The 15035-nt window shown below is 59.9% G+C and overlaps 1 protein-coding gene across 8 annotated transcripts in view; it reads right to left on the bottom strand.

The window, feature by feature from the left end:
- Positions 1-15035, bottom strand: part of RFX2 (regulatory factor X2) — a 120950-nt gene that overhangs the window by 7115 nt on the left and 98800 nt on the right. For all 8 annotated transcript variants that reach the window (XM_071209996.1, XM_071209995.1, XM_058282006.1 and 5 more), the window contains 9 exons: positions 11552-11733; positions 10432-10551; positions 8893-9008; positions 7230-7348; positions 6703-6815; positions 5959-6113; positions 3636-3733; positions 2649-2798; positions 1109-1317 (listed from right to left, as the gene is read on the bottom strand). In XM_071209996.1, coding sequence (XP_071066097.1) covers positions 1109-1317; positions 2649-2798; positions 3636-3733; positions 5959-6113; positions 6703-6815; positions 7230-7348; positions 8893-9008; positions 10432-10551; positions 11552-11733 — 1262 coding nt within the window. The remainder of the gene's footprint in view (positions 1-1108; positions 1318-2648; positions 2799-3635; positions 3734-5958; positions 6114-6702; positions 6816-7229; positions 7349-8892; positions 9009-10431; positions 10552-11551; positions 11734-15035) is intronic.

Genomic DNA, 15035 nt, shown 5'->3' with positions numbered 1-15035 from the left:
CCAGAACGCCAGCCGGTCTCCGGGAAGAAAGCATCGCCCTGACTGGGACCCTCTCCCAGCCTCCACGCCTGCGCTAGTAACTTCCCGGGGTTTCCCGCTGTGGAAGCCAATCCATCGCGTGGTATTTGCTTGGGCGGCCCGGGAAGGTGAAGGACTGAAGTCTGGGGGATTGTTCTTGGTAGTGCAGCTGGGCCTCATCCCACCCGCCTTGCGAGCGGAACTGGGGATTCCTCGAGCAAGCACGGAGCCCGCTTGCAGAGTGCACTGCAGGCCGGCAGGCCTGGCTACAGGCCATTACGCCGGCTCTCCCCGGCCCGCCCCCGGGGGTGGCTGCCCTCCACCCCACACGCGATGCACGGCCAGGGCACGGCGGCCTCTGCAGGGGGTTGTGGAAAAGGACTCGGGTTCCAGGCAGGCCTTGCTCACTGGCCCTGGGGCCTGAGACCCTGTGCAGGCCCCTCCGCCGAAACCTCCTCGTCAGGGGCCTCGAGGGCACTTTCCTCCACTCCCGGCCCTCCCCACTCTGCCGCCCTGCTGCCCACCAGTCCGTGAAATGGCAGCAGCCTTCCCTTCAGGGCCGCTTGGCAGTGAGATGACGCCCCTGCCCGCGCTGACTCACCCGACCCTTGTCCAGCGCCGCTGAGTGGGGCACATGGGGCGCTGGGGAGCTGGCGCCTGCCTTTGCCTCTTGCTTGCACGACTGCAGGAAGTGAGCACAGGCGCGATGGCTCCTTTTGGTTTCGCGGGTTTGTCCAAATGGACCACCCGGACACCAGATCACAGGGCGCCATTTTCAAATGCTCCAAACTGCTGTCACCGGCCCTCCTCTTCTCTATGGCCTGGTTGGGAGCTTATGTCTTTCAGAAACTCCCTGTGCTGCTTTCGTGCGTTTTTGCTGGGGTGCAGAAATAAACGCGTGTCCTCAAGCTCCAAGTCCCTGACAACGATTTCTGTCTGCCCAAGGGTTTGTGGCTTCATTTCTGGCCACCGGTGGCCTCTGGTGTGTGGGGTGAGCCACTGCCCCGCCTGCTGAGCCCTGGGAATGACCTGGAGCCCCCCGCACGCCAGCCTTCCGGAAGTCTCTCTTGGAGCTAAGGCGGGGATTTACCTGTAAAAGGACCACTTGAGCAGGAACTGCCGGGCAGCCTTGGGGAAGCTGGGGCTGCCGGCGTGCTGCTTCAGGACCTGGGTGACGACGTTGTCCAGCCACCTGGCCCACTGGTCCAGGGAGCTCTGCTGCTGCAGGGTCAGCTTGAAGTCCTGCTCCAGCCGCTGCACCACGCTCTCCTCGCACTGGCACACCCACGAGGCCTGCTCCTGTGTGGCGGGCGGTCCATGAGGGCAGCGAGCGTGGCAGCTCCACGGGTGACGCTGCCGCGGGTGGGAGGGGATGCCCAGACGGAGCAGCCTTGCCCCAAGCCCAGGCATAGCAGGCGCTGGCACGCGGTCTTATAATGGCGACTGGGCACCAGCACGGCCGCCTCAAAGAGGCTGACACAGGGCAGGGCCCTGCTGGGCTTCTAGGGGCTTCTAGGTCTTTCTGGATCCAGAGCTCAAAATACACCACACGTGTTCATCTTAAATATATTTGTTTGGATATAAATTCACATATATTTATTTAGACCAGCACCAGGGGTCCACGGACCTCCAAGGGCTCTGTGAGCTTGAACTGAAAAACTCAAAAGAAGACTATTCTTGTGGGGATGTGTTGTTGTAGCGTGTGATACATTTATTAAAAAATGGACAGCGTAGTGTGAACTTGGTATGATTTTTACTTTGATAGAGTGTTCTGTGTGCTGTGGATAACTGCCTGCAAAAGGGTTGGTGAGGATGGTGGGGATGGTTTTATGACATCGTGGGAAAACTTTAATTTCTAAATGTTTGCCTAAAAGGACTGCTTGAACAGATGTTGAACTGTGTTAGGTTATCAGGCATTGAAATTATGGGAAAGTTGTAAAACATAATTTTGAATAATCCTAAAACTGAATTTAAAGACCTGCCAATGGTGAGTGTCATAAAACTATCTGCTGCTACATTCTGAGAAGGGGTCTGTGGTTTTCACCTGACTGGCATACGGGTCGGAACAGAAAAGGTTAGGACCCCTAGTTTAAACTACTTTCTAAATATATTTATGTATTTAGAAATACACAGGTTTTTCTAAATATATTTTAGTAAATATATATATAATTTCCAAATACGCATTTAGAAAAAGTATATTTACATACATATATGTACTTATCTAAAGGCTAAACTCAGGGCTGAAAGAAGGGGAAAGGCAGCGGCAGGATCCCTTGCCCACGGCCTGCTTGCTGCGTGGGCCCTGCCAGTCCCTGGGGACAGAGCCATAAAAGGGCAAAGGGGGTGTGTAAATGTCGCTACGGTCCAGGGAGGCAGGAGCATTGTTAAAAGGAACTGAACGGAGGTGTCCCCACGGCACGTAGAAGCCAGCAGGGATGCGGCACCACGAGGTCGGGGGCTGTGGCGGGGCTGCGGGGCCTTGACCCCGACCCTGTGCTCGCTCAGCAGGACGCAGCCGGGCCCTGCGCTGGGCTCGGCCGTGGCTGGGTTCGGTGGGTTTGCGGGTGGAAGGCAGGGTGGGGACGGGCGCGCGGGCTCACACGCACACCTGCACACTCACGCTCACGCACCTGCACGTTGGCGAAGTCCACGCGGTTGAGGTCGCTGAGCATCTGGGCGATCTGCGAGGAGTTCTGCAGCACGGCGCGCGCCGCCTGCGCCAGGTGGTTGAGCGACGTGTACCTCCGCAGCGTCTGCGCGAAGGCGCTGACCACGCCCACCTGCGGGCGCGCGCACGTGCGGGTCAGCCGCCTGGCCGCGGGGGCTGCGGGGACCCCTCTGACCTTCCTTGCGGGACGGGTGTTCTGAGCCCCGCAGCTGGCGAGATGCGGGCAGGACAGCCCGGGGGCTCTGCTGCTAGGCCTCCCTTTGTGCCCTGGGGGGCCGATACACGTGCAGATTCCTGGGCCTCCCCCAAAAGTTGCGGAATCAGGTTCTCGGGGTGGGCCCTGGGAATCTGCACTATGGGCACCTCCTCAGCAGTTCTGTGACCCACCGGCCTAAAAGAGTGAGGCCGAAGCAAGTGGGGTAGACCAGATGCTCAGTTTTTTTAGGAGGTCCCAGGGATCGACCCGGGATCTTGTATGTGGGAGGCAGGTGCTCAACCGCTGAGCTACACCGCTCCCCCGCAGCAGCTCTTGAGCAAACCCCTTGTGAGATGGGCAGAATCTCTTCCTCGCAGGGAGGCCAAGCCCCCACCTTTTAATTCAGTTTTGGGACCAGGCCCAGAGTTTGAAAAGCAGCAGCAAGGAGCTGGAATCCCCCTCCTTAGAAGGAATGTAGAAACCAACATGCGCCGTCTGTGCTGAATGGCCCCAAATGTGCCGAGTGGTGAGTGACACCCCCTGCCAGCCCGTCCCTGCTGGCACCGCTTCTCCATCAGCGGCATCCTCGGGCCTCCTGGGGTGGGGCGACCAAGTCTCCACACAGAAGGGGCCCAAGGACTCCCCGGGGCCCGGGATCCCCACTCAGCCTTCCGCTTGGTGGCTCCTCTGGCCCTGGGTGTCTGGCCTTGGTCTGGGGGACCCTGAAGCGCCCCGCCCTGCCAGCCTGCTTACCTTGGTTTGTATGACCTGCTGAGGGAAGTCGCTCATGGCGTTTGTCAACCAGCCTTCCAGGCTCTTTGCAAAATTACGGATCGCCTGCGTCAAGGTACCTGGAAGAAACCAGCACCGTGATGTTAACAGTGAGAGTGGCAGTGGCCCGCCCGTGGTTGGGGACTGATCGTGGCCCCCTGCCAGGACATGATCAAGTCTTTGTCCACGTTCCTGTGGCCTGAATCTTTGAAGGCGTTAGATGAGTCCAAACTGAACAAGGAGTGCACCTTAATCCAATACAGCTGGAGTCCTTATAAACAGAGGAAACTGGACATGGAAGAAGCAGCCAGAAGGAGCCAGAGAACAAGAGAGAGCGCGCCATGTGCTGGAGGATTGCCGGGAGAAAGCGTGGCCCTGCCAGCGCTTTGAGGTTGGCCTTCCAGCCTCTGAAGCCGCGAGATGGTTAGGTTCCTGGTGTTTAAGCTGTCCCATGGGGTGGTATTTGTCATAGCGGCCCTGGCAAACTGAGACTGGCAGAATCGGGATGGAGTTGGAACTAATTCAAACAGAATGAAAATCACTTGCTCCTGGAGCACAGAGCAAGCCACACAGAGGAAAAGAAAGACTGAGCAGATGCAGGCATGAGGGAGAGATTTTAGGGCCCTCTGAGAACCAGACACTGGACAGGAATTGGGGACGGCTCAGTGCCCTGCATCTCTGTCTGTCTGCCTTCTACAGCTGTGGGTCTCAACCAGGGGCAATTTGGCACACCCCCTCCTCCAGGGGACACTTGGCATTGTCTGGAGAGATTTGTGGTTGTCACAAACAGGGAGATGCTGACATGGAGTGGGTGGAGGCCAGGGGTCCTGCCAAGCACCCGACAGTGCTCGGGACAGCCCCTGTAACAGAACAAGGGGCCAAGTGTCAGCAATGCTGAGGCTGAGAAACCCCGACACATATGCACGTCTGCACGGACACATGCACGTAAAGATCTACCAACTTCCAAGTTTATTTCGAGGTGGCTTAGAATAAGCAACAAACAAGAGACAGGAAATGAAGACTGCTAAGACTGGAAAGAAACGCCTAGAAATGTAATGGAAAAGGAGAAGTAGCCCAAACTCAACCCTTGCTATCGACTCGGCTGATGGGTCAGTGAATGCACCTGCTTTCTGGCAGGCAAGGCCAAAGGAGAAGGGCGATGGCTTTGCGGTTTCCCATTTTCTCTCTGAGTTCTGTTCCCATATCGGGAGGCACAGGTGCCTAGAGGGCAGCTCAGGGAGGGGGTAAAGAGTGGGGGTGCCCGAGCTAGCTCGTCTTTCACTCGGACACTGCCGGGCACCCCGAGGATTCCAGAGCACCCCCAGGAGATGGTGGGGTGAGGCGCTTGGCCCCGGGCCTGGCTTCCGCACGCCCCCCAGCGGGCAGGCCTCCCCAGGGGCACGTCGGCCCCACCCCACGTCTAGCCACCAAGGCCCGCGGTTTCGGTTTTTCTCCTCTAGTCAAGGCTGTTGGAGTTTGGCAAAGCATGGCTGGGCTCTACCCTGTAACGCCTTAGAGATGCAGGGCTGGGGGAAAGCCTCCGGCTTCTGGCCGACCTCCACCCTGACCTGGGCCTGTCTCTACGGCGACATGCCTGCTGCCCGGGACCCCGCGGTGCTGGGCAGCCATGGGGCTCGGGAGCGCACCGGAGGGGCGGGGGTTTGGTCGGGGATGGGCTGGTGGCAGGCTCCGGAGGGCCCGAGCCCGGGATGGGGGTGGGGGAGAGCCAGCGCCCTCCCTTGGCAGGTCCCCGGAGCTGCAGGCGGTGGCCTTGGCTGATCCTTCCCTTATGCCCTGGCCCCCAGCACGGGGCTTGGCTCTCGGTAAGTGTCACCCCAATACTAAAAACAGGCCAGCAGAGGAGCTGGGGGAGAGCTGCCTGCCGTGGGCAGCTCAGGCCAGGGTGACCGGGTGACGGCCCGCGTGGTCTTTTCCAGCCAGATGAGCCCGCAGGATGGCTCTGGGGTGTGACTGGGCCACTCAAAGGCTGGCAGCACGCCTGTCAAGTCAGCCTTCCGGAGGGCACCGAGTCTAGCCTCAGCCTGCTCTGGGCAGTGACCTAGGGTGAGCAGAATGTACCAGAAGCAAGAGCTTGTCCTCCTCCTCTTGTGTTTTTGGGGTCAGTAATAAGGAAAATGACTGAGCAAAGAAAGACATGCTCAGGGGCCCTCCGAGCTGCTGCTGTCAGTTTGGGGTTCTCGGCGCCCCAACTCCGGGAAAAAGGTCCAACTGAGGCAGCTGCAGACACACGGGCAGGGTCAAGGCGGCGGGGAGGGGAGGCCCGCGGGGCCAGGCGCCTGCTTACTGGGGACGGGCCGCAGCACATCGGGGATGAGGATTTCCACCAGCGCCTGGTAGAGGATGTGGTCGCAGCTCCGCATCCACTTCAGCACGGGCTCGGATTTACACAGGGAGACGAGCTTGTCCTTGGGGAGCACGGCGCCCTCAGGCTCCTCCTCACTGTCGGGAGCCGGGGAGGGGACGTCAGCGGGGAGTCCAGTCCCCTGGACCCGCCCTCCCCGGCAGAGAAGCCTTCGGGAATAAACCGGAAAGCCGAGCTCCGGGGCCCGGCAGGCGCAGAGGGAACGGGCGAGCAGCCGCGTGGCGGGCTTCGTGGCCCCGTCCCCACGCCTGCCTCGGCCTCCGGCATCCGGGCTGTGTGAGGCCCCGTCATGGGGGGCCCCCCGTGGGTCAGGCTGGCCCCAGCCCTGCCCGAGGCTGCTTCCTGGCAGCTGCCAGCTCCATATGGGGCAGCCCACTGATCATCTCGAAGATCTTTTGTGCCAAAACAAAGACTGACCTGCCAAGGGTGGAGCAGGTAACGCAAATCATAGATAGATAAATAGATGTCAACACAGAAGGGGGTGCCCGAGCACCAGCTCTTGGAAAGTGGGCGCATTTGGGGTCCTGGGGTGGGCAACTGCACAAGAGCCTGCAGGTAAAGCCCAGGGGTCCCCAAGGCCGCCCAGCAGGCCTGATGGGGCCGGGCAGGGGCTGCTGCCTCGGGAGGCCGCGGGCCCTGGGGGCAGGAGGTGGGGTGGCAGATGACCTGGCGGGCCCAGGGGCAGGGCCGTCGCTGGCCGAGGCTTTCGAGCTCCAGAAGGACAGCCACAGCTTCTCAATGTAGTGGAACTGTAGGTTCATGACGACATCGACAGTCGCCTAGGAGGAAGAGCAAGCGCTGAGAGGTTGGGCTGTGGGGGCTGCACAGCGTGTCCCTCCCGGGAGGCCGCACTCGTCCCCCAGGACCCGCGAAGTGGCTGGGACCCAGGCTGGTGGGTGTTTTGAAATCCAAAGAGAGAATGCAGCGGATGAGAGAAGCACGTGGAAATGAATGCCAGGAAGGAGATTCTTTCTCTTTCTTCACCAGAGGGGAAGAAAGGAGCCTGGTGGGCAGAAGTGGGGCCAGGGATACCAGTGACACTGAACGTCACACAACCCCGGGGTTGACCGTGTAAAGTCCAGCTTCCCTGGCACAGGGGCAACCCTCGGTTTTTCACATGCTGAGGCCCCGAGACTCAAGCAGGGCCCCCTCCCGGGAGGGTCCCTGGTGCTGGGGGGGGGCAGTGGCGTCACCTCACAGTGCCGCCTGTAGACCAGCTGCAGAGTCTTGACGTCGTGCAGCGTGATGCCCTCCTGCAGCAGGACGCCGCCCAGGTCGGGGGCAGGAAACTCCGGGAAGACGTGGGAGACATCTGCGGGGAGAGAAGGGACATGAGCGATGGGCTGTCTGGCGGGCGGGGTCGTGGTCTGAGTGCTGCCGGCACCCTGCGAGCCATGTGACGTCTGGGGAGCTTCCCTTTTCCCGGGCATAGAATGGGGACCGTGGGCATCACCTCCTGGGGACGGTCCACCTGCTGACCGAGACGCTGTGCTGTGCCTGGGGCCTGGCGCAAGGCCAGCACCACCTTTTGTGGGTGTGCAGGAGGGTGGCAGAGGCTGGCAGGTGACGGGGCTGCCAGCCCAGGGTGACCTCCACAGAGACAGGGCAGAGGCACCTCACCGCCCCGGGAGCCCCGACCCGCCAGGGTTCCGGACGGGCTCATAGGAAGATACGAGATATGAATGGAATGCGAAGAATAAATGCACGGAGTTAAAACCCAGAGGACGGGTTATCAGGAGATAAGGGGAGGGCTGTGAAGGAGCACTAATGCTTAATGTACGTAGAAGTTTTAATTAATTTGACTGTAAAAGTGTGGAAATGGATGGCGAGGATGGTGACACATTACAGTGAGCAGCGCTGGTGTATAAATAGGATCGTGGCTGAAAAGGGCGGTCTAGGGATGTAAATGTCCGTGGAAGGAGAGCTAGAGGATAATCGAGGGGCTGAGTGACACAGGAACCCCGAGGTGGATGAGGATGGCAGTGACTAGGACAAATGCAAGAATGGCCCTCTGTGACCTACAGCAGATGTGGGTCACTACTGCAGGGTGGTGGGACGGTGGAGAAGCACGGGAAAAACAACGTAACCCATGGACTATAGAAAACAGCAACACGGTAATATTCTTGCATCCATGCCAAAGATGTACTGTGTTAATAACGGGGGTATGGAAAAAATATGCCAAGTGTACGCCATGGACCATGGTTGGTGGTAAGAGTCTGATAATATTATCCCATAATCTGTAACAAATGTTCACAACCATGTGCTGTGTTGGTGCAGGGGTGTTCCCTGGGAATTCCACATGTGCGTAATTGTTTCTTAAATTCACAAGCTCTGTAATAAAATTAAAATAAAAAAAAAGAGAAGCCACCAGAACACAGTGAGTCTGTCAGCGTTCACTGAACTAGGACAGAGGAAGAGCGCGGCGGGCCTTCTCTCTGAGATCCAAGGCTCTCCCCACCCTCGCCCTGGGTAGAGACGGGCCGCTGCCCCCCCACAGCTGCGTGGCCCCAGGGAGCAGCGACGACCCCAGGCCCAGCGCTGCACTCTCCTGCCGCCCCTGGGCTGGCCGTCAGGGTTTAAAACACATCATCTAGGGTCTTCCTTTTAAAAAACGGTTTTGTTGTTGTTTTTTTAGTAACAGATACAGAACAAAATGTCCTGTTTCTGGTAGACTTTTGGCCTATTTCCTTTTTTTCCGATGGCCATTTCCTACGTTAATTTTTGTGGCGTGCGTGGATTCCTCTAGAATCGCCACATGCCGGGAAGGCTCATCGAGAGCTTTCTTCCTTGGAAAGGTGTTCTGCGAGAGGACTGTTGAGGCGGCTCACTGGGGGTGTGCCCGCCCGGCGCCCTCACCTATGAACTGCCGGTGGTGCTGGGTCTGGGTGGCCATGGCCTGCTCGGGTGTGCTCTGCAGGCTGCTGTTGGAGCCACTGTCCCCGAGGCCGTCCGTCTTCTGGGCTGGCCGGTACCTGGGTGGGGACACACAGGCCCTCGTGAGGTTCAGGGCGGCCTCCGGGACCCCAGGACCTAGTGGGCTTCGGCTTGAGACATTTCTCTCAACAAGGCAAGTGACCGTCTTTACGTGCAACTACAAACACCTTACTACGTGCGGCCTCCAAGGAAGCCGTGAGCACCTCGTGTCCTGAACCAGAAGCAGTGGGCTGGAAGCTGGGGCCCCTCACAGAGGAAGGTTTCCCGGGGCGGGGGGCAGGTTGCTCCTCTTAGCCTGATGGGCGCAGGGCAGTGGAGCCAGCCCCAGGGCAGCCCCTTTCCGGGTCGGGGTGCCCATGAGGGCGAGGCAGTTGGACTTGCCGGGCCAGGTGCTCCGTAGCTCATGCCAAGACGCTTCAGGCCGCGGCGCTTCACAGGCTACGGCACCGAGCCTGGGCAGCCCGCCCACTGGAAACAACACCCGCCTGGCTTCTCCACACACCACGGGGGTTTCCCAGGGCCAAAGCGCAACCAGCACTGCCAAAGGCATGTCCTCCGTGGGGAGGGAAGGGGACGAGGGACAGGAGGGACCCTTCGTTCCATTCTGACCTCTTGGCCCCTTGAGAACTTTCTAGAGTCTCTCCTGTTACCTCCAGGTGGAGAAGACCTACTAGGCTACTTTAGAGGAGCAGGCTGGCACCTAAACCCCTGCCCCCAAGCTGAGAGGGAGTCAGGGAGGAGATGCCTGGTGGGGGGCGGGGTGGGAGGGGTGCCCTGGAAGGCTGCCAGGGGGGTGACAGTTGAGTGGGGCCTCAAAACCAGGGGTCTGCAAACTACAGCCCATGGGCAAAATCCGGCCCTCTGCTGGTTGTGGTAAATAAAGTTTTACTGGCACACAGTCACACCCACTCATTGACGTGCCATCTACTGCTGCTTTTGCACTACAATGGCATGGTCTGGTAGTGGCCACAGAGACCGTGGGGTCCACAGAGGCTAAAATATTTATAATCTGGCTCTCGACAGAAAAAAAGTTTGCCTTAAAACATGAGTAGGGTGGTGATGGATGGAAGAGAGAACATTCCAGAAAATGGCCAGGCCTTTCCAGCCACTGGATCAAAATGTCGGGCAGCAGCAGCAGCAGCAGCTGCTTTACTACCTCAGGCTCTTTCTCCTGGCTTCTCGGGTTATTCTCAACCTCCTGTTTCTCTCTGTGGTTGACAGATGGAGGCTCTGTGAGCTCTGTGAGCGGGACGAGGCTGCGCCTGCGGCCTCCTGTGTCCCTTGCCTTGCTCACTGCATGCTCCTAGAGATGGACGTCTTGGCCCTCCCAGGCCACTGGAGGCTGGGGGCTAGTTCACTTGGCTTTGCTTTCAGGTGGGCCCCTGTCTGTGTGTCCTGAACGTGTGGAGACCCCTGTTCTGTGGTAGGGGCGTGGCCCCATGGCCTGGGCCGCCCACTCACCTGGGCTTCTGGTGCACAGGCTGCTGCCTCATGGCCATGTACTGGACGTCCTCCTGCAGCCGGTTCAGGGGCGAGTCGGGCTTCAGGCGGATCCCGTAGTAGTGATACTTCGAGTTGCCCCTAGAAACCAAACACCGCAGAGTTAGCTCTCTGCCTTTCAGTGGATGCTCCGAATGTGGCGCTCAGAGGGCTTGAAAAAACGCAAGTGGCAAAAACGGGTTGGAAGGGTCTCTGTGACCCGCCGTCCAGGGCTCCTGGCTCACGGGTTGGCACCAGGGGGAAAGAAGCCCTCAACGGGAAGACTCCGAAGGCGGCCCCCGTCCCCGAGACTCGGGTTCCACCTCCTCTCCCCGCTCCTGCCCTGCCTCTAGCCAAGAGTGCTCTGCGGGAATGTTCTGGGTAAGGCATCAAAAGTGGCGCACAACAGGGGACGTGCCATGCTGCTTGGAACCAGGGGGCTGTGCGTGGATGCTGACGTTCATTTTTGTTGGACCCTCACGGCGAGTGAAGGCGCCAGGCCTGGCCGGCCATGGAGCCCAGGACTGGCAGGAAACAGCCTGATGGAAGCTCCAGCCACCAGCTTCCTGGAATCTTGAGGCATGGACATTTTTGGTCTAGTAAGGAGTGTGTTTGGATTACTGCCTGGGATACCTTGATAGCCCATAATATTCCTCAGCCAAGAAGAGGCAACGGGGGCTTGGTCCAGGAAAAGGGCATCAAGAATGGGAAATTCAACCGCACGAGATAATCAAGAGGCTGCTTAAAAAAAAGGGCAGAGGGGCGGCGCAGGGGGGAAGTGGGTGTAGCTCAGCAGTTGAGCACCTGCTTCACATGTACAAGGTCGCAGCTTCAATCCCTAGTTCCTCCAAAATACACACAACTTGTTATGGTGGGAAACCTCCCACGAAGAGAGAAACCAGATCCATCCCCACATCCCATCACCAGAGCGAGACCCTGCCCACAGCTGAGGGCACTTCCAGGCTCACCCCGAGGCAGTTTGAGCCAGGACACCTCACCAGAAGGAGGGCGCCCGCGTTTCCCCCAAAGCTTGATTTCTCTTTCAAGGTAGAGGGGCGAGGGGGCGTCCGCCGCCTGGTTCCCGCGGCCTCTTGCCACCAACCTGGTTCCCAGCCGCCGTGTCCTCAGCCCCATGAACACGGAGCGGATGAGTTTCCCGAAGGAAGCCGCGTTCACGGGGTCAAGCTTGTGTTCCTGGCAGTGACGAAGGTAATGGTTGTACAGAGAACTTCGGGGGAGACTCACGCCCTCGGCAGTTTCATAGTTATCTAGTAGCCACTGGAGCTGGAGGGAAAGAGACACGTTTGCGCTGGTCAGAAGCCTGAAAAACGCCCCAGAGTCACCCAGTAAGGGACTTGCGCATGCTTTCCCTTCGCGAGTACGAGTGATTAGGGAATCCGTCTTTATTTATAGGGATTTGTTCGCGGGTCCCGAGCGGGTTCACTGATAAGCTGATTTTCAGTGATTCGTGCCTTCGTTTTTTCGGCTTCCGTCTTGATGAGCGTTTACACACCCGCTCGCGGCTGCACACACTCCCCACCTGCCGCTTAAACGCCAGGTGCAGCCCCAAGTATCTCCTAAACCTACAGGAACGGCAACCGCGGCGGCTGCCGAGAGAAAGGGGAGGACGAGAGAAAAGTCAGCAGGGCCCTCCAGCTCTGCTCCCTGCACTGGGCAGCGCTGCTTAAGAGGGATGAGCTCATCCCCTCCGCTGGCCCTTCCGGAGAGAAGCACGAAGGGGGATTTAATATGAAACTTAGTAGGTGCTCACCACGAGAGGCGGCAGGCGGGAGAGGCCTCGAACCCGGGTCTCGGCCCTCGAGAGGGAGCGTCGCGTTTCGGGGAGGAACTGTGGGGAGAACTACCTGCCTGGGAGCCCGCCAAAGGGCCTGAAAGGCCAGGGCTCCCCTTCTCCTAGGTCCCTCGTCAGGAGAGGACTGAGGCCTGCATGGAGGAAGGGGATTTGGCGAGAGGCAGGGCCGTGTGTCTGGAATTAAGGCTCAAGTCGGCCCTGCTGAGGGCAGGAGGGCCCGTGCCAGGCCGTTGGCTTTGTCGAGGCCACCTCCCTCGCCAGGGCTCAGAGTGGCCCCCACTGTCTGTCCTCAGCCCTCGTGGACCCTGGCCCAGCCCCTTCCCAAGCCCGGACGTGCTGGGGCCCGCCTGCCCCCTGGGCCCGAGGTCCTTCCCCTGGTCCCCTGCGCCCTTCGAGAGCCAGAGCGGGTGTCTCCTCTGGGCCCGGTCCTGCCCCGCCGTCCCCCCAGCGGCCGCATGATGCTCGGGTTTGCCGGTCTGTCCCGACCAGGCCTGGCCTCACGGGCTGGAAGCGGGCCACCTCTGCCTTCCTTTTCAACAGCCGTTTTCAGATGGGAGGTGGAGAGAACGGCGCCACGCCTGCCCGAGCGCCCGTCACCCAGACTCGGCCGTCCTCCACTCGGGGCCGGGCTTGCCTGGCTAAGGGCCCCACCTGCACCCCTGGGGCTCCTTCATCTCATGCCTGGGTCTGCCCAGCTCTGCCGGGGCCCTGGGGACGCAGACGCTGGAGGCAGGCCCTGGCCTGTGCCCTGTGCAGTTTAGGCGGCTGGGGGTGGGCAGGATGGAGGTGAGGGGGCGCCTGGAGGCCCCTCAGAGTAGAGGGTCTTAGCAGAAACACAGGCCCCCGAGGAGAGCTGGGGTGGTGGGTTCTGGCTCAGAAAAGAGGTGACCCGTGGGCTGGAGCTCAGGGGCAAGGGGGGGTGCCCAGACGTGTCCGGGGGGCTCCCCAGGTGTGCGGGCCGAGGAGGAGGTGGGGGTGGGGGGCGGGGCAAGGGAGCAGTAGGAGCAGGCGCGGCCTGGCAAGGGGAGCAGAAAAGGGCCCCTGGAAAGTGGCTTCATCTTGCACTTCTTTTGGACACAGACTGGTTTCCGCGTTCCATTGTGTCCTGCAGACACTTCGACCCCAAGCTCGCCTCGGGGGGCTCTTTGACCTCCATGAAGGCGCCCCCCCTCCGAGTTCTGCTGTGGCCCAGCGCTGCCCGGGAGCTGCGCCTCGCCCCGTGGCCTCGACCTCCCTCTCCACCTGACCCTGACCCCAACCAGAGCGCGCCCCTAGGCACCACCTGCCCCCTGCCGACCCCCGCGGGGTCATGCGATGCTCCAGCCCCCTTGGCCCTGGGAGGTGGAGGGGGACAGGAGGCGTGATGGCTGGCCAGTGAGCGTGTCTGGTTTCCAAATGGGTCAGGACCCGGGGGGGGGCCCTGGACCCCACGGTTCTCCCAGCACTCTGGCCATCCTGATTTGTGGCACGTTTATGGACTGTGTGTCTCTCCACCTAGAAACACCGAGAATCCGGAGGGACAGCGTCTCAGGGCAGGGCCCCTCTGGCTCAGCAGGGCTGGGGGCAAGCCGGGGCTGGTGCGGCCAGAAGGAGAAAGGTTTGGGAGAGCCGCTCTCTTCTGCTTATCACCCGCTGTGCGGTGTTGATGAAAAGGAGAATTTTCCAGGTAATTATGTGGCCCTGGCCAGCAAAAGGCTGGAGGTGGGTGAGCTTGGCAAGAGGTTCCTCCTGCTAAGTCCAAATGGCTGCAGAGACTTGAACACACTGGTGAGCTCTAAGCATAACCGGTTACGTGTCCTGGCTTTTGGGCTGAGGAAGTCCCTGGAAGGGAAATGGATTAGGGCTCAGCCTGATATGTGTCCAGGGAGCTGGATTCGAGGTCTAAGCTGTGGGTGCGGAGTGGCTCAGGGGCAGGGTCTGCATTCCTCGGCCTCATCTCCCCAATGCCAAGCCTCGTGCGTGACCCAGAACAAGTGTCGCCTGTTCAGCTAGACGGGATGGGCGGCTCTGGGTGGCCCCTGCCCCGCTATTGGCTGCACCCTGGTTTAACCTCTCTGAGCCTCGTGGATCTGCATCCGGGGATGTGAGAGGGTTGGAAAAGGTCACCTCGCAGGCTCTGGGTCTTTCTGTGTTAAGTGCTGTCTGCTTCGATTGGCCTAGTTCTATGTAATCCCGGATATTTTCTGGGTGCTGTGCTCTCTGGTGGCACAGGACCCCCTGCCTGCCGTCTTTGGAGACACTTGTTTCCACTCTGTGGGGTGGAGTCTGCCTGACCTTGGAGGGCTGGTGGGGCAGGGGCTAAAAGCACCTGGGCAGCTCTCTGGAGCCTGGTGTGGCTTGGAGTTGACATCGTAAGTGCTCTGTGCACCTACCCTGCATCCACGCGGCAGGTGCTGAGAGCCGATTTTAGGCCAGGCCTGGGTCTCTACGTGCTTAGGACACAGCAGCGGTACCACAGGCAAAAAGCCCGCCCTCCCGAAGCTTCCTTCCTCGAGGGGTGGGACCCACAATGCACAGGCAAGATGTACAGAATGTGCAATGGTGCTAAGTGCTAAGAGAAAACTGGCCAGGGAGAGGGTGCTGGGAATGCGGGGGTGGGGGAGTCTGGGGGGAGGGCAATTTTAAATCAGGGGGCCTGGCTCACATGGCACCAAATGAGGGAAGCTGTGAAGACGGGGAGGGAAGGAGCCCTGGGAGCAGGGGAGTGTTCCAGGCAGAAGGGACTGCCGTGCAAAGGCCCTGAGGCAGGAGCAGGCCTGGCTTGTTGGAGGAT

Source organism: Dasypus novemcinctus, chromosome 19, assembly GCF_030445035.2.
Source record: "Dasypus novemcinctus isolate mDasNov1 chromosome 19, mDasNov1.1.hap2, whole genome shotgun sequence".
Taxonomy (NCBI): Eukaryota; Metazoa; Chordata; class Mammalia; order Cingulata; family Dasypodidae; genus Dasypus; species Dasypus novemcinctus.
Note: the sequence above shows the minus strand (reverse complement) of the source record. Positions and strands in the feature narration are given on the sequence as shown.